The sequence below is a fragment of the Hippocampus comes genome, unplaced genomic scaffold (assembly GCF_001891065.2).
Source record: "Hippocampus comes isolate QL1 unplaced genomic scaffold, H_comes_QL1_v1.1 scaffold100, whole genome shotgun sequence".
In the NCBI taxonomy this organism is placed as follows: Eukaryota; Metazoa; Chordata; class Actinopteri; order Syngnathiformes; family Syngnathidae; genus Hippocampus; species Hippocampus comes.
Genome location: NW_017805282.1, coordinates 317,176 through 334,446, shown reverse-complemented (window position 1 = coordinate 334,446; position 17,271 = coordinate 317,176). Strand labels below are relative to the sequence as shown.

General features: G+C 42.4%; 2 protein-coding genes across 2 annotated transcripts; both read right to left on the bottom strand.

Moving 5' to 3' along the window:
* Nucleotides 1-810: 810 nt before the first annotated feature.
* Nucleotides 811-2,933, bottom strand: LOC109516785 (proline-rich nuclear receptor coactivator 2-like). The gene is made up of 2 exons (XM_019871571.1): nt 2,483-2,933; nt 811-1,531 (listed from the first exon to the last, which is right to left on the bottom strand). The coding sequence occupies exons 1-2, from the start codon at nt 2,813-2,815 to the stop codon at nt 1,166-1,168; spliced, it is 699 nt and encodes a 232-aa protein (XP_019727130.1). The 5' UTR covers nt 2,816-2,933; the 3' UTR covers nt 811-1,165.
* A 408-nt stretch (nt 2,934-3,341) lies between these two features.
* Nucleotides 3,342-15,408, bottom strand: slc35f1 (solute carrier family 35 member F1). The gene is made up of 8 exons (XM_019871434.1): nt 15,024-15,408; nt 13,064-13,239; nt 11,162-11,289; nt 9,458-9,617; nt 8,485-8,641; nt 6,111-6,163; nt 5,880-6,034; nt 3,342-4,278 (listed from the first exon to the last, which is right to left on the bottom strand). The coding sequence occupies exons 1-8, from the start codon at nt 15,116-15,118 to the stop codon at nt 4,057-4,059; spliced, it is 1,146 nt and encodes a 381-aa protein (XP_019726993.1). The 5' UTR covers nt 15,119-15,408; the 3' UTR covers nt 3,342-4,056.
* Nucleotides 15,409-17,271: the final 1,863 nt, after the last annotated feature.

Sequence of the window (17,271 nt, the reverse complement as noted above, 5' to 3'; positions counted from 1 at the left end):
CATGGCGGAGGGGAAAAAAGCTCCGTAACAAAACTAGAATCTTTCAAAAGGGCATACACAAATATTTTATGTAAATTCAACCAGTTGGGAAAAAAAAAGTGCATCGGCGCAAGAGACAAAGTGCAAATGGGTCAGAGGCGTCCTGCTCTCTCAGTGCATTCAAAGATGAAGCCAAATTCACGCTATTGTCAATGTCGCAGATTATCTAATTATCTGAAGGTGCAAAGCCGCAACAGCTGCCTGAGGAGGAAATCACATGTTGACAAAGTCGACGGGCGAATTAGCCGTTTTCTTGGGCCATATCAGAAACAGAACATTCATGCTCAGGGAGTCGTTGAATGCGCGACTGCAAACGACATTGTATCCAAACGGGGAATTGCAGTAGACTAAGACGCAAAACTGTTTTCATATTTCATACTATTATTTTGAGTTCATTTCAAATAACCTAAACAGAGACTTAAGATAACATTGTTCAACAAGCAACCTGCAAATTCATGTCATGTGACTATTTTCGACAGACATTCATCTGACCAACATGAGCCAAAGTGTAACTAGATATATATCAGTGTTTCTCAGTTTGGTATCATGCCACCAGTAGTACGTGGGCTCCCTCTAGTGGTACATGAAAGAATAACTGCCTAAGTACAGTTCAACTGTATTTAACTTTTGAGTAAATTTGTAATCCATCTTTAATAACAGTTTGTTTTTAAAATTTCTGTCCGATATTTTATTGACCTTTTGTGTGCAATTAATTTTAATTGACACGATTTAAATAATTTTTTTCTTCTTATATTTAAGGAAAAGAAAATTACTTCTACTCAATCTATATACTATATTTCTTTCTTAAATTTTAATGTTGGTCATGATGGACAGCAAAGTACTGAGCTGATATTTGGTGCGCTGGAAAAACTGACATATTATAAATATAGTATTTGTTTTAGAAATCAGATTTTTTTTTCAATAAATAGATAAAATGTAGTGAGGGTATTTACTGGATATTTTACGCTAAAAATTATCGAGATACACATCGAACCTTAACTTTGGTGTATCGTCAAATTATCGAAGGGCCTGAAGCGGCAACGGCTGTCAGCAAGGAACAGGCGGCTAAATTTCAGCTCCACCGTTACGGCATAAGCTAAACTCGCCCTGTGATTCAACTTTGCGGTCACGCTTGACTTTCAACCTGCAGAAGCGACTTAAGGTGGTTGCTCGATAGTTCTCGACTTTTGAGTTTTGGACTCTGGTTCTTCCGGACCCAGTGGCTGGGGGGTTTGGGCAGGATGCTTGGCGAGGGCGGCTCACTAAACCTGGCGCCGGCGTAGACTTTCTCGCCATCGTGTTCTTTGAGGCGCTCGGCCGCGTTCTTGGTGTTGGGAACGTTGCTGCCCCTCTTCTTGCGTGGGGCCTGGCCACAGTCCGGGTTATGTCGCTGGGCGATGTTGAGTTGCTCTTGTTTCAGAAGCATGCGGGTCGCCGAACAAGCCGGCTGCGCGGATCCTCGCTCCAGCCAACCGCATTTGGACCTCAGCAGCTACAGCAAAGAAAAAAATATAACATTCTCAACTCAACTCAACTGTATTTATAGAGCACTTTCAAACAGCCATCGTTGCATACAAAGTGCTGTACATGGAGAAATTCAACATAAACAACAAACAGTAAAGCAAACCATTAATAAAGATGGTAGAAAGCACCGAACAGTAAAACCAAGAACAAATCTAAGTCATGCTGAGTCAAATGCCAAAGAATACAAGTGAGTTTTGCGGCAGGTTTTGAAGATGGGCAGCGAGGAGGCTTGCCGAATGTTCAGTGGGAGGTCATTCCAGAGAGAGGGACCAGCAACAGAAAAGGCTCGATCCTCTCTGAGCCTCCGTTTAGTTCTTGGTACTTCTAATAATGTCTGGTCCGCAGACCTGAGGGGTGTGTAGGGGCGGGAGCTCAGAGAGAGGTAAGGTGGCGCGAGGTCATTTAGAGATTTGAAAACAAATAAGAGGATCTAGAAAATAACTCAAAAATGTATGGGGAGCCAGTGAAGGGATGCCAGAGTAGGAGTTATGTGCTCCCTCTTACGAGTACCAGTCAAGAGGCGAGCAGCGGCATTCTGGACCAGCTGGAGACGCTTAATGGAGGACTGGCTGACTCCAAAGTAAATGGGCATTGCAGTAATCGAGCCGGGATGTGACAAAGGCATGAATAACTGTCTCAAAGTCTTTCAACAATCAATGAGATTTGGTTTTTATTGAGGGTACATTTCAATGACAAATTAGGTCATGTTTCACTAATGAGGGAGATGACGCATCGCAGTAATCAGTGTGAGGTTTTTTTTAATTATTAATTAGGTCTCGTTTCGGTTATTATATGGATTTCTAGTGAATGGTGAATGGTGAAACTCCTTCTCATACTAACTTTTAACATGGCCAATTGGCCATTATTGATTTGGACATGGACTTGACGTGACCTGACAACGACATTCCAAATGAGTTACCTCTTTTTTGGTAATGACGGCTGACGTCCGACCGGGCTGCCCCGAAGCGGATAGGCCGGTGCTCTGCTGCTGCGGGTTGTTGTTGTTATTGCGGTGGTGGTGGTTGGACGAGGGGGGGCTTCTCGGGGGGTTCTGCTGGTGATGGTGCAACGACGGCGGCATCTTCTTCTTCTTCCTCCTTCTCCTCCCCCTGTTCGTCGTTTTCTTTTTTTTCTTCTTGACGTTCGTCAGCTTCGTCGCACCACCGGCATCTCCTTCCCCGCTCGCCGCCGTCGTGGTGGTGTTGTCGGCGTCGCCGACCCGAGGTTGCTCGCTGCGGGTTGTCGAGTCCATCGTCGTCGGCAACCGTCGAAAAACATCGACGAACTGGGGGAGCAATTGAGCACTTCCGGGTTCTTCCTCCCAATTCACAGCGAGCTCTCACGCTCGCTTGCTTGACGTCACAGACTGTCAGGAATCGATAAATCTATCTATCTCTCTCTCTCATATATATATATATATATATATATTTTTTTTTTTATATACGCTGCTGTCATGTAAATCCTGGTGTCACAGTTTCTCTTGGCGCGATGTCATGTTATCATTTGTTCAAGTATACTTTTAAGGAATAAAACTGCTGCCTCATTTGAGATGAACATGAATTACTACAGGCGTACTATCCTGCTATTTGTAAAGGCCATTATGGTGATACGAGGAGAGCCCAAAATGTTTTGAGTGATTGTTGCAAAATGTTTGGGAACGACTGATTTAGAACAAAACACAGTTTGAATCGTGACTTTTAACAAAATTTTCATTGTCACATCAATGTGATTTGTCCATGTATTTGTTTACTCTGTCACAAGGAACAACACAACAACTACTTACTTCTGTTTTATTTCAGAATTGTTTTTCTTAGTCGTCATTTTTCTGTAATTTACAAATTATAAAATTCTGAAAGCAGACCGGAGTTCCTGTGATATTCACACATGGGTATTTGTGCTGACCAAAAACTCCATTTGAACTGAATAAAGTTCATTTACTGTATAGGTATCAAGTTTTATTTCCATTTGTGGCAGTAAGAAGTTAAAGGCTCAAGTCATTGATCACTACCACGTAGTTGTGTTTGAGCAGATGGCTTCACTGTAAAATGTCAAAAAAAAAAAAAAACACATCAAGCACCCACAAACAAACGGAACACAGTTTGCGCACGCTTAGCAAGCGCAAACAGTACGGTATCGAAAGAGCTAACGAGAAAGAGAAAATAATAATAATACTGTACCAACCTATGTACATCGTTTCATAATTTATATTCACCACTGTAGCGGCCAGTCTTGAGTGAATCAATAACATTCCGTCTTTTTCAGACACACGTTCTGGTAGGTACAACGAAACTGTCGTGGGGGATCTAAAGCTTCTTGTTCTTAGTATAGCCCATAAAATCAACACCTGGTCCAAACAGGAAGTGATCACCCAGTTTTGCATGAGCATCAGAGACAGCTCTTTGTACACAACTGTGGGCCAAAGTGTTTGCATCCCACATATCCACCTCTAGTCTCCAACAATCAACAATCTTATATACCATGCTAAATGACACGTTAATTAGGTTCCTCCCCCAACTCAGGGCCCAAGCTGGTGTATGCTACAGATGGTTCCAAGACTCGCTGACTGGGCTGGAGGGATTCACTGGGACGATGGTTGACTGTGTTCCTGAACTGCTTGTATACTCGGGGGTCCTGGACCATATAGGTGGATGTAGAGGAATAAACCACCAGGCCCAAGATAATTAGGATGAATGACAGCAAATAGAGGCAAGAAAACTGCAATACACAAGCACAAACACACATTTTTAGGTCAATCACTTTTTACCCTGAAACACTTGTCTGAAATGTTGGAAAACAACCATGAACATTCATCAAACCCAAACTATGGACCATCATAACCTCTCCTCCATCCATCCATCCATCCACCCATCCATCCATTTTCTAATCCGCTTATCCTAGGAAGGGTTGCGGGTGTGCTGAAGCCTATTCCAGTTGTCTTCTGGTAGTAGTGTTGCGGGTGTGCTGAAGCCTATTCCAGTTGTCTTCGGGCAGTAGGCGGAGGACGCCCTGAACTAGTTGCCACCCAATCGCAGGGCAGACAGACGAACAACCATCCGCGCTCGTACTCACACCTTGGGACAATTTAGAGTGTTCAATCAGCCTGTCATGTATGTTTTTGAAATGTGGGAGGAAACTTGAGTACCCGGAGAAAACCCACACAGGTAGATGGAGAACATGCAAACTCCACACAGGAAGGCCGGAGCTGGAATCGAACCCTGCACCTCTGCACTATGAGGTTGACGTCCTAACCAGTCCACCACCGTGCCGCCCAACTCCTACATACTCTACATATAAACTACAAGTTTATACATGTAATGTTAATACTGTAACATTTTAACCTTATTAACTGCTGTACAAGCGTAAAAATATGGTAAGCACTGTAAATGTAATAATGACCCGAAAAAAATAAAAACATCTAAATTCTTAACTGGCGGCCCGGTGGTCCAGTAGTTAGTGCATCGACCTCCCAGTGAAGAGGTCGTGGGTTCGATACCGTGTGGGGTTTGCATATTCTCCCCGGGCCTACGTGGGTTTTCTCTGGGTACTCCAGTTTCCTCCCACATTCCAAAAACATGCATGGCAGGCTGATTGGACACTTGAAATTGTCCCTCAGTGTGAGTGTGAGCGCGGATGGTTGTTGGTCTCTGTGTGCCCTTCGATTGGCTGGCAACCGGTTTAGGGTGTCCCCCTCCTACTGCCCGAAGACGGCTGGGATAGGCTCCAGCATGCCCCGTGACCCTTGTGAGGATAAAGCGAGATGGATGGATGCATGGATGGATGAATTCTTAACTCATGGCACGGTCATTTTGTGACAAATAAGATAATAGCTGTACATAAAAAACAAAACACGCACTTTGTGATGCAAAAATCTCACTGCTTTGAATGTAAATTTGCTTCAAGCATGAGCACAGACAAGACAAACAGGACGATTTGGAGCCAAACTCCTCATTTGGTTGTCATTTGGAATGGCTTGATGGAAGCCCACACATTATATATTTATTTATAAAGAGAAAATCCACCAATTAAAAAAACTCTCATAAAAAGCATGTCGAATAAATTCAAATTCAACACCAAACAACGACATTATCGCTTATAACCTACAAGATGATGACTTCATTCTCCCTTCATTTTGAGCCCGAACATGCTACCTTCAAAAATAATGCTTTCATTGTCCGATGGAGTCTCACAATTCCATTGATCAAAGTCTTGATGAAAAAAAAAAAAGATTTGCACAAAAAAAAAAATAAAAAAAATTCAAAAGAAAAATCTGGACCAGGCACATGACTGACAATGAAACCAAATCCAACACCTGTTACCTTATAATGAAAGAGGAAATGACCACACAAGACACTGTACAGGTCAGCTGTGAGCAGAGAGAGATTGATCGAGGCAGCACTCGTCCTCTTCATCACCAGCGGCATGAAGCTGTACAGGCTGAACATGAAGGCACTGAAGCCCACATAGAGAAGACCTGTGACGCAAACAGAGATTTGTTGCACATCCTTTACGCGCAGCGTTTTGAAAAATCCAACAGAGCCAAAACTTGCCGATCTGCCAGTCCCAGGGAACCTTCAGCAACTCCTTGTGTTCCATTATGGCCCTGCAAGCCAACAGACAGACTCATGGCATCCGCTTACTGATGCCATATATGCACACCGTATTTTCCGCACTATAAGGCGCTCCTAAAAGCATTCAATTTTCTCAAAAGCCGACAGTGCGCCCTATAATACGATGCGCCTAATATAAAGAGAATGCAAACATTCTATTCCTCAATGAGTTGTTTCGCTGTTAGTGTTCCGATGCCATCGAGTGGTGATTATTAGCAGGAACCAATTGTAACCTAAAAGAGTTCTGCCTGACACTAATTGACATGTGCATTCGCAAACACACGCTCAAACAGACAAACTACTTTGTGAGCTCTGAGCAGCCATTATGAAATGATGATAATACCGAAAGCATCGTTAACTACTGACTCAACGAAGGAAGAAGGAGACAAGCAAGACTTCTAAGGATATTTAGCCCCTTGTCGATGTGAGCCCATGAAATTTGTGTGCCTTTTTGTTGAATCAATTGTCTTCATCACTTTTGTCTTTCATTTATAGTTTTGTAATGGATTTATGTGTTCGATTTTTCACGTCCGTGTTTGTGACCAGTTCTCATTGTGACAGCTGCAGTGGTTGTGAAGGCTCTATATAAATAAAGGTTTATTGTATTGGATTGGATTGGATTCCCTTTAGTGTCACACCATCTAGTGGATGTACAGTGCAACCGCAGCCACTATTGCAGCTTATGCGCCTGACAATGCAGTGCGCCTTAGATATGAAAACAGTTTTAAAATAGGCCATTCATTGAAGGTGCGCCTCATACTCTAAAGCACCTTATAGTGCAGAAAATACGGTAAATATTATTTTCTGCCTATTCTGAAAATGTGTGAGTTGTTTTCTGCCCAAAAGTGTAGTTTCTCTCACAAAAGGTAAAGGTAGCAAAAAAAATCAAGAAATGTTTCATCGTGAAAAGAGATGACATTGGAACTATGTACCAAAAAATAGGGCTTGAATTTTGTTCTCAACATGTGCATGTCCATCTGTTGCATCACAGAATTCTGTGTCATCATTTCATCTGCCGCAAAGACAGACATGCTCGTTCTGCTCACTTCCTCTTCGGGTGGGCATGGGCGACGAGCGGCCCCGCGGGCCACCTGCGGTCCATACCCATCGTCAGGGAGGCCCTCGATTAAGTTTTGAAAATATTGTAAACATGTTTTCGTTTGCGGAATAGTTATGAATTGTAGTAACAGTGTTCACCACAAGATGGTCGACATCGTTAAAGAATGCCTCCATAAATCCAGGACCAAATCGTCATGATCCTGGTCTTGTGTGTCTCCAGCAGGTGGCAGACAAGAGCCATCCCTTCAATGTGCATAATCGTCATTAGCCATGTGTTTAAGGACTGACCAACTGCCTGCAGTTTGTCGGATTATTGACCTCGTGGCTGCTCGTGCTCAAGTGTTGTTTTTCTATACCTCTCATTCTCCACACGAATCAAGAGAACGACACTCAAGTATTTTTGTTCGACTCATGTCCAAAGCACTTTTAGTCTACAACAGTGGTTCTTAACCTGGGGGTTCGGTGAATTGGTCTCAGGGATTCGACGGAGCCTCTGCCATGGAAGTTAAAAAAACACACCCGACTCAGCATGTCAATTAGTTATGACACGCCTGCTTGGCCATCACTGGCTACAGATGATCACATTACATTGCTTGTACAATCAGTGCTGCGGGAAATTTAGTTCGTTCAGTAGTCACCGTGTGACTGTCGTGATACAGTGAAACTCCTCTACAACGGAATCATGTTTGCAGCAAGAAATTTTTCACAACAGGGGGTTTTTCACTGTAGCAAATTTGATCTCAGATGTAAACACACACACACACACACACACACACACACACACACACACACACACACACACACACACACACACACACACACAGATTTCGTATAACGCAACGTTTTTTTTTTCCGTTGTATGGGGGCAGGAGAGTGGGAATGGTGTTAATGCATGAAGACTTTTCACACTACGGGGTATTTTCGCCCATGTAGGTTTCGTTGTAGAGGAGTTTCACTGTACTATGGCATACAATTTTTAAAAAACTATATTTTGGCCATGTAATTTACTTTTTTCTCAATAAATGTGTTTTTTTAATGTCTTGAATTTGTAAAAAAAAAAATCACATTTTCATTTTTCACTCATGAATGGTTCGTTGAACGTGCATATGAACTAGTTGGGTTCAGTGCCTCTAACAAGGTTAAGAACCACTGGTCTAGACTAGATCATTGATGAGGATTATGACATTTACATTATGCATGATTGTATATATGGAGGAGGTGGGGTTCCGAAGTTGTACTATCCTTATTGACTTACAGTTGGATGCCACTGAAAAATGACCCAAAGAGACCAATCATGCCCAGGAACTCCACACGGCTCAGGTTCTTCACGATGAACTCCTCACAGACATTGGAGATCCCATACAAAGTTGCTCCCCCCAAAACTAACAGATCACCAAACAGCTTTTGTTCCCCTAGACAGAAGAGTATGAGGAAAATCTGTTATTAATTATGCATGTTATTTTTGCTGTTATCATTGATTGTTTTTGTTTTTTTTTAACTGGAATAGCAATCGCTCTTTTGTTGAATATAATTGAAAATGGTGAGCCCTCAGAAATCAAACACATTGTTTTCCAGGAGGCATGCGTTCATTTTGGAGTCCATTTTCCCCAGGATGAAATTTAATTAGGCCATTTCAGGGTTCAAAGACAGCCCTCTATTTGTCCCACGGCGGAGAAATGCATGCATCGCTGCAGCTATTTTCTGCGGCAACGTATGCATGACATAAAATAAAAGCATACAAGAATTGTCGAAAGAAAGGAGTTAAAAAAAATCTAAAAGGTTCCTCCTTAACCATCAAACAATATAGTGGAAATGCTTTTATCCAATTCTACCGTATGTGAAAGTTGGTTGTGCAAAACTACCATTATCCAACAACAACATTGTGATTACGGAAAATACTGAGTGGTTTGCAACCCTGGGAGACCACGAAGCACTGTGGGCAAAATACTGAATGTCAATCCCTGCTGAGCATCATGAACCCTTTCAGGGACAGCGGTTCCAACTGTGGACAGCTTATCATGTTATCATTATTGGTGCATGAAAGGGTTCAAGTTAACCTTTTTTTTTTTTAAATTAGTCGCAAACAACAGTGCGCTATGTATCAATAGTTGCACGATAATAAAGATATTGTCAGCAGCTCCGTGAAAAAAAAAATTAAATAAATCATGACTGATAAAATCAAAGCAAAAAAACAGGTGCGTTGATACGGCGTTTGTGAGTTCACTCACCGAGAGCCTGCTGAGGGCCAAGTAGGATGTCAGCCCCCACCATGCACCCAATACCCATAAGACACAGTAATGTGCCTACAACGTGGATGAACTTGTATCTCACCAACAGAAAGAACCAGGACAGCAGTAGGACCACTGGGATGACAAAGCAGTCTAACAACTGAGAGAAGCAGAAGAACAAAAAAAAAAAAAAACGAGAGAGTGAGAGAAATACTAAAAGCACTGATGATGTAAGCATCATTGGTCTCCAACTGTGCCACTGTTAACGTGAATAAGAGGAACCGTTTTAATTAGCGGCAAATCAACTCAATTGTGTTCATGGCCACGAAATGCCTATTTTTAACTGTGCTAAACGATGCACATACGCGAAAAAAAAATACCAAAACCTAGTCCAGGGGTCGGCAACCCAAAATGTTGAAAGAGCCATATTGGACCAACGCCCCCCCAAAAATAAATATGTCTGGAGCCGCAAAAAATTAAAAGCCTTATAATGAAGGCAACATATGCTGTACGTATGTATATTAGCTATACTACTGTAGCCTACTATCAAAATGACTACGTTGGCTACAAATGCACAATGAGCCTTCGTGATGAAATGTTTTTTTTTTTTTCCCTGAAGTGCCTGCCTCCTGTAGAGCAGGGGTGCCCAACCTTTTTTGACGGAATATCTACTTTTCGATCAACCAACCTCTTGCGATCGACCCTATACCGCACACGCGCGCATACGCACGCACTTACACACGCTTGCCAGAACGAGCAACAGCCATAACGGCCGCTAAGATGAACGAGGCATGGGACGCACTTTTGCAGCGGGTTAACTATCGTAGCTCATGCGTACCGTTTAAAAATCCTTCTCTTGGCCCTCCAGATTCCCATTTTTTTGCCAGTACCCGCCATTTTTTTTTTTTTAACAACAGCCACCTGCCTGGCATCACGTCCTGCGAATAGAAATGTGTGTCGCAGGCTCTGACACAAATCTTCATTGAAAGAAATGTTGACAATTAATATTTATTCCACACATTTTTACAGCATTGGAAAACGTTGAAAATGTTTATGTCGTCTTTGTCCTCCTACCGAAACCATATTAAAACAAAAATTATACGATATCCTGGCCCATCTTTTTCTACTTTCAAACATTTTTGAAAAAGCTCTAGGGAGCCACTAGGGCGGCGCTAAAGATTCAATTAAAAAAAATTCTTTTCCTTTCCATTCATTCTTAAGGCTTTTTTAAAAATCTGAGTATAACAATTTGAAATTGACAATTGACTCTGTCGGACAAATGGAAAAAGGAAGCACTACATTAACCCTTTCGGGGACAGCGGTCACTACAGTTTATCATATTATCAGGTTTCAGGATGCATGAAAGGGTTCAATTTAATCTGGACTATTTGCGTTATTGTGCCTGTAAAAACGTCATACGTCGATGCAAATTGCTGTTGTATAATCAATGAACTGTAGCGTGTCCTCCAGAGCATAGCAACACAGAAATAGTCGGAACTTTTGTTCAAACAACAACTTTAAACAACTCTTCAAGAAATACTGTAGCTTTTATCACTCGGCTATAAATCACCTTATCACCAAATGGATGCTCCTCCGGAGAGCATTATTGAATTTTTTTTTCTCTCCCTGGAAAGCTGCGCCAGTAACATTGGGAAATGCCACATCAATCTGATTCTTGCAGTCAACCAATACAAATGCAAATACCTGCACGCTGGACAGTGTGGTGTATTGGTAAGCTTTTAGTATCAGGTAGTTGGCTTCGATGTCTATGAAACCTAAAATCATGTACTTCCACCAGCGCTGCTTCAGAATGGCCAACAAGTTTCCTTCACCTGGTGAGAGAGACACACACACACACACACACACACACACACACACACACACACACACACACACACACACACACACACACACACACACACACACACACACAAACGAGTGGGAAAACCGAAGCATCCATCATAAATAGCCATCAATGAACAGTCATTCCATTTTAAATGGAAGAATCTAACTTTTTTTTGAGGGGGGAGGGGTTACAAGCAGTCTTGAGACTTACATAATCATTTTAATTGATGAAAATGTAAGCTTATGTTAAATTATTAATTATTTTCATTTTATATTTGAGCATTATATTCTTTTATGTTATAGTTATCTAAATTATATTCTGTTTCATCATTGTTGAAACATTCTTATGTTGCTTGCGTCTGATTGGCTAAGGAGAACCAGGAAGTGAAAGGGGGGTGTGTTCTCGTTCATCCATTCGGAGGTGCAGATGTTTTTTTTTCTTTCTCCTTTTAATAAACTGCATTAAAGGATTCCATCTCTCCTTTTGTCATTCGTAAAGAAGAGCCATCCACTAAAAAACAACGAACCCCTCAACTTACAAAATTAACGAGTAAACACAATATTTCTGCAGTGTTACCGCATCACACCGTAACGGCCAATGAATGATGGGCCATTTGAAATCACTGTGTGTGCATCTGCTTACCCTGTAGAGCAGATGCACACAGCGGTCCCCAACCTTTTTTTACCCCACGGACCGGTTTAATGTCAGACAATATTTTCATGGACCGGCCTTTAGGATGTGGCGGATGAATACAACAAAATAATTTAATGTGACCTGCATGAAAACTGTGATATTCTGTAAACATAATAAACACGAATCATGACACGAGGAACGTCCTATCTGGCCTCAACGCTCTCTGGTCGCTATGGTAACGTTAAAACGTGCCTTCAAAATAAGACACACCGCAGATAAAAAGTCCATGAAAAATACGACCTTGGTGCGTGGGAATCTCCGTTGAGATAAATCCGTATTTTAGGTGTCATGTTATCAAATGAGGCACACGTGAGTCCAGCTGTCGTATTAACGTGGATAACTTTTATTTAGCTTTCCCGATGCTTGTATTCTCTCTCTAGTCACTCTCTCTGTCTCCCGCTCTCGACGCACACCATGACGTAGTCGCCCCGCGACTCTGTCGTCATGTTGTACACGATTACACCACATTAGGTAGGATTCCTGATACTGTCTATTAAATGTAGACTTCTTTTTCTTGAAAATCGTCGGCTCCTCTGCTGTCTCCCGGCTTCGCTTTATTTTAGCGGTAACCTATCACGTGACCGACAACCGCGCGTCAAGAGTGACATATTTTAGACGGATGTAAGAGAGAATCCGGTAATTTTTCAAAATAACACATCATTTAGATATCGAAATGAATAAAAAGGAAGTAATGTAAGTTATTCATCCTTTCTGTGCGGCCCGGTACTAAATGACTCACGGACCGGTACCGGTCCGCGGCCCAGGGGCTGTAGATGATGCTAATATGCCAATTTCCAAGCGGTGTACATAGGAACTATAGTTAAAATAAAAAAGAGATGTTGGACATACTCTTGGGATTTTAATATGTAGTTCCACACTGTTACTACACGTGTTGTAAATGTTTTCTGAGCAGCCGTTACACCAAGAGCCGCAAATAGGCACAAATATTTGTTTTTCTTCCATTTTTAGTTTTTTTTTTTTTTTTTTTTTTTTTTTTAGGTGGGTATATCCAGGTGTTCCCATGACACATTTTCAATAAACCATCTAAACGCACGTTCTGTGTGTACCTTGCCTGACCGCCAGCGTGGTGGTGTAGACCAGAAACAGCAGGATGTAGTTAAGAAAACTCTGGAACACCGGCGTGTTAGCATGGAAGTCATCAGCCAGGTATTTGCTCGTCAGGCCGATGGCACAGATTAACCAGGACAGGACTTGACCGAAGGCCAATGTCACCAGCAGGTCCCTGCGGGGAACAGAAGACATAAAGACTCAGACCTTCTTGTTTTATGGTGGCTTATGTGCTTTTTTTTTGGGGGGGGGGGGGAAATTGAATCCTAAAAAAAAAAAAAAAGACATGCAATTTGTATTGTCTGCCAGTGTGACGTCTTCTAACAAATTATGTGGGCTGTACAGCCTACAATTTAGTACAGCGATGGGCACTTCATTTTATTTGTTGTGTCAACGCTAAAGTGCAGTCCCGCGTGTTATTCGGGGCATCTGAGGTATTATTCTCCACATTGCCTTGACAAATTCAAAATGTGAAGTTCAACCAAAACATCATGATGGCTATTTTCACCAATCCTAGAATTCTGACAGGTCCCCAAATCCACATTTTCGCAGTACAGCCCCCCTGCCCCCCTCCGCCTCCACATTCAAATTCAAATATTAAGACATTTCCTCCTCCTTCCTCATTATTCTCTTCTCCTTCCACATTTCACGACTGATTCAAACCATTCCAACTTCAAAGCCTACGTTGTCTTTGGGGCAGTAGGCTGGGTAAAACCTGAACTGGTTGCCAGCCAATCGCAGTGCATACACACAAACAACCATTCACACTCACACCTATAGGGACAATTTACATTGCTTTATTAATTTACAATACAGTAATCCCTCGCTACTTCGCGGTTCGTTTATCGCTGGTTCAGTGCATCGCGGATTTTTTTCAAACATATAAATTTTTTTATTTTATTTTTTTTACATATACATGGAGTACAGTACTATATATGTTGCTCTATGTGACTCGCTGTTGTTTTGCAGCTTCTCGCGGACCGTTTGCGGACTTTAAATTTTTTATTTTTTTATTTTTTTTTAATCTGTTTATGTTAATTGCACGCTATTTCGCGGATTTTCGTTTATCGCGGGTGGTTTTGGTCCCCATTAACCGCGATAAACGAGGGATTACTGTACATGTTTTCGGAATGTGGGAGGAAACCAGAACACCACACAGGCACGCTTCTCTCTCTCTCTCTCTCTCTCTCTCTCTCTCTCTCTCTCTCTCTCTCTCTCTCTGTAGAAAATAAGTACTGTATATGGAATTAGTAGAAAAAATGTAAGATTATAATCTCTGCACCAATAAACATTGCTGCCTTCGCGTGTGTACAGCAGGTCAATTGTTTTCCATAAGACTCTTCATCTTTGCTTGGATTGTGACAATTGATGTTAAAGGAGGACTTGCTTTTTGTATCCATTGAAATTACTTCCACGTTACTAATTCCACACGTGCACGCGCGCGAGTACATTCATTGCCACGGGCCTGATATGATGATCTCAAACTCAGCTTGCAGCCTGTCCAACAGCCTGAGGACAGACAAGAGCAGCCAGGGATAAAAGAGCAGATGGGAAGAAAGTGGCAGAGGCTGCGCGTGTCTTTGGGATACGCGTGGTCTCGGCCATGCAGGTTGCGCTCGTGCAAGTGTTCGGAAACAAGTTTGCACGTCATGAAATGAACGAGCGAAGACAGCGGCCGTTTTTTTTTTCTTCCCCCACAACCAAAAGGGGCAGGTTGACGACCCGAACAAGGAGAGACCGCTTATACAAGCGTGCGCTTGAAACACCTGAACCTCACGCGCGTGATGTGACGTCCGCGCAACGCGTCTATGTTAACATCTGTTGCACGGGCCGAACCTTTGCAGTCGAAAGACGTGACAGGTGATGTTACAGGTTGAAACAAAAGAAGCGTCCGCATTGATGAGCGGCTGCTCGGCGCGGAGTGGATGTGAAAGGATGCTCGTTCTGGTCTTGTCTTACCTGTTCAAGATCTTTCTGATCCGCTGGTACACGCTCGGTGCCGGGGTCCCCGTGCCCCTTGGAAGGCTCTCCACAGTGGACACGACGGAAATCATCGTTGCTCGAGCGAGAGGAGCGATCAGCACATTTCTGCTTCGTGGAGAGAGAGGAAGGCGGGAGAAGACGGGCAGTGGCCTCGAGGAGGAGGAGGAGGAGGAAGGAGGAGGAAGAAGAGCCTCCTGTGCCCTGTGTTGAACGTTGAAGAGCTCAGTCAGATGATGTCCAAGTGGTCCACGCCGGTTTCCAGGATTCCAAGCGCCCGTTTTGAAGCCGCAAAACGAGAGACTGGACCTGTGCGGACGGTTGAAGATTTTCACCACTAGGGGGCGCCCTTTTACGCGGTGGCGCTCTTGGAGGACAGCTGGAAAAGTACATCCTTGTAAAATACAAGAGAAACCGAAAAGATGTTTCATCATCTCGTCGTATTATTACAAAACAAAATTGATGGATTACTCGTTTTGAAATCAGTCAAGTATTTGTGTGTTGTTTGTTCAATTATTGTTCAAGTGAGCGTAAACAGGACAACATAATTATTGCAAAATCTCGACTTTATTTATTACACATGACAATTTTGACATTTCGGGACAGATTTTCGCAATCCTCATCAAAGTTGACACACATGATTTGCTTCTGCGGGCCACAAAAAAATGACGTGGCGGGCCGGATCTGGCCCCCGGGCATTGAGTTGTGGTTTATACAAACGTACAGCCAACGGTGAAGTTAGTATGTTGTTATTTATTTCGTTGTTGTTGTTTTTTGAAATAAAAGGACATACAGTAGAGGAAACCGGGCTTTTGTGTCACTTCTTCGTTTTTTTTTTTTTTTTAGTTTTAGATATTTCTTGATATAAACAAAACATGTACACAACATGACAGCTTTTCTCAATGGAACGCTTTGGCATGGCAGTCCATTGACATGGACCAAATTGTTGGCGCCACCCCGTTAATGAAAGAAAACTTCACAGCGGTCACTGAAATAACTTGAAATTGACAAAAGGAATCCATGGAAATGTACTGAAAATTAGACATTGTTTTAAAATCGTGTTTCAACAGAATCGTTTTGAAAAATTCATGAAACAGGCCGGGATAACATCACTTTCGAGCTAATCACTGCGATGACAAATTCCATATTTCCGATTTCACGTTTTGCCAGATGTACAAAAAAAAAAAAAACTCGACAGTGGCTTCAACAAAGATGGATGGGGCAACCCAACACTGATGTACCTTGACCTTGACGTTCGCCTTTAATTTCTTTGGAGGTTGTTAGTCTCAGTGGTTACCGTTCGTATTATTCATCTCATCAGTTTGTCATCCATTTTTGGCCTGCGGTCGAGTCCAAGGAGGTTGGCTCTTCAGTTTCGAGAAACAAGTATGCAACTGTTACAAGAACATCAAGTTGTTTGAATGGTCGTGGCCTTGAGGTTTAAAATGCTTGGGAAAAATATTTCTTTTTGATCTGAGACAATGCTCACCTTCACTTTCTATGGTCCATGTTCAGTGCAGTACATACCATGTCGCCAACCAGCACACTGACTACTTTGTCACCGTTTAAATACGCAGGGTGACTGATGACAAGCTGTCACCTTATCGTCATTTTTAATCCAGCCTTGTTTCATTGGTTAATTTTTTTAAAATGATTCTGTTGAACTGCAGTTCAACGCAACGTATTATTTTCAATGGGTAATTTTCAACACTTATTTCATACTGGAATCAGTTTAAAGTGTGATTCGGTGACCATTGTGTTTCCATATTATGAACACGGGTTTCCAGAAAATGTGTTGGTGTATAAACAGAAACATACGGAGACACCCACACAGTTCATGTTTCCTTTCCAGTTTTTTTTTTTAGGTGCACTACAAATTGAGTTAAGATGAGCTAATGTACCACCTGCCGAGTTGACTTCAATACTGATCTCTTTGCGTGATGACGTCACATCTCATCGCTATTTTTGAAGAAACTCTACAAGAGCCACTTTTGAGCAAGAAAATACAATTCCATGGTACCCATTTTAATTGAGAATTTATTTTATATGAAAAATATGCGGCGGCCCGGTATACAGTGGTTAGCGCGTCGACCTCACGGTGCAGAGGTTCAATTCTAGCTCCGGCCTCCCTGTGTGGAGTTTGCATACTCTCCCGGCCTGCGTGGGTTTTCTCTGGGTACTCCGGTTTCCTCCCACATTCCAAAAACATGCACGGTAGCCTGATTGA

Excerpts from the sequence above, each read along its gene's own strand:
- LOC109516785 (XM_019871571.1), bottom strand. The coding sequence starts at position 2,815 with ATGGACTCGACAACCCGCAGCGAGCAACCTCGGGTCGGCGACGCCGAC. Across the intron at positions 1,532-2,482 it reads CCGTCATTACCAAAAAAGAG|CTGCTGAGGTCCAAATGCGG; the intron begins GTAACTCATTTG and ends TCTTTGCTGTAG.
- slc35f1 (XM_019871434.1), bottom strand. The coding sequence starts at position 15,118 with ATGATTTCCGTCGTGTCCACTGTGGAGAGCCTTCCAAGGGGCACGGGG. Across the intron at positions 13,240-15,023 it reads ATCAGAAAGATCTTGAACAG|GGACCTGCTGGTGACATTGG; the intron begins GTAAGACAAGAC and ends TGTTCCCCGCAG. Across the intron at positions 6,035-6,110 it reads TCCCTGGGACTGGCAGATCG|GTCTTCTCTATGTGGGCTTC; the intron begins GCAAGTTTTGGC and ends TTTGCGTCACAG.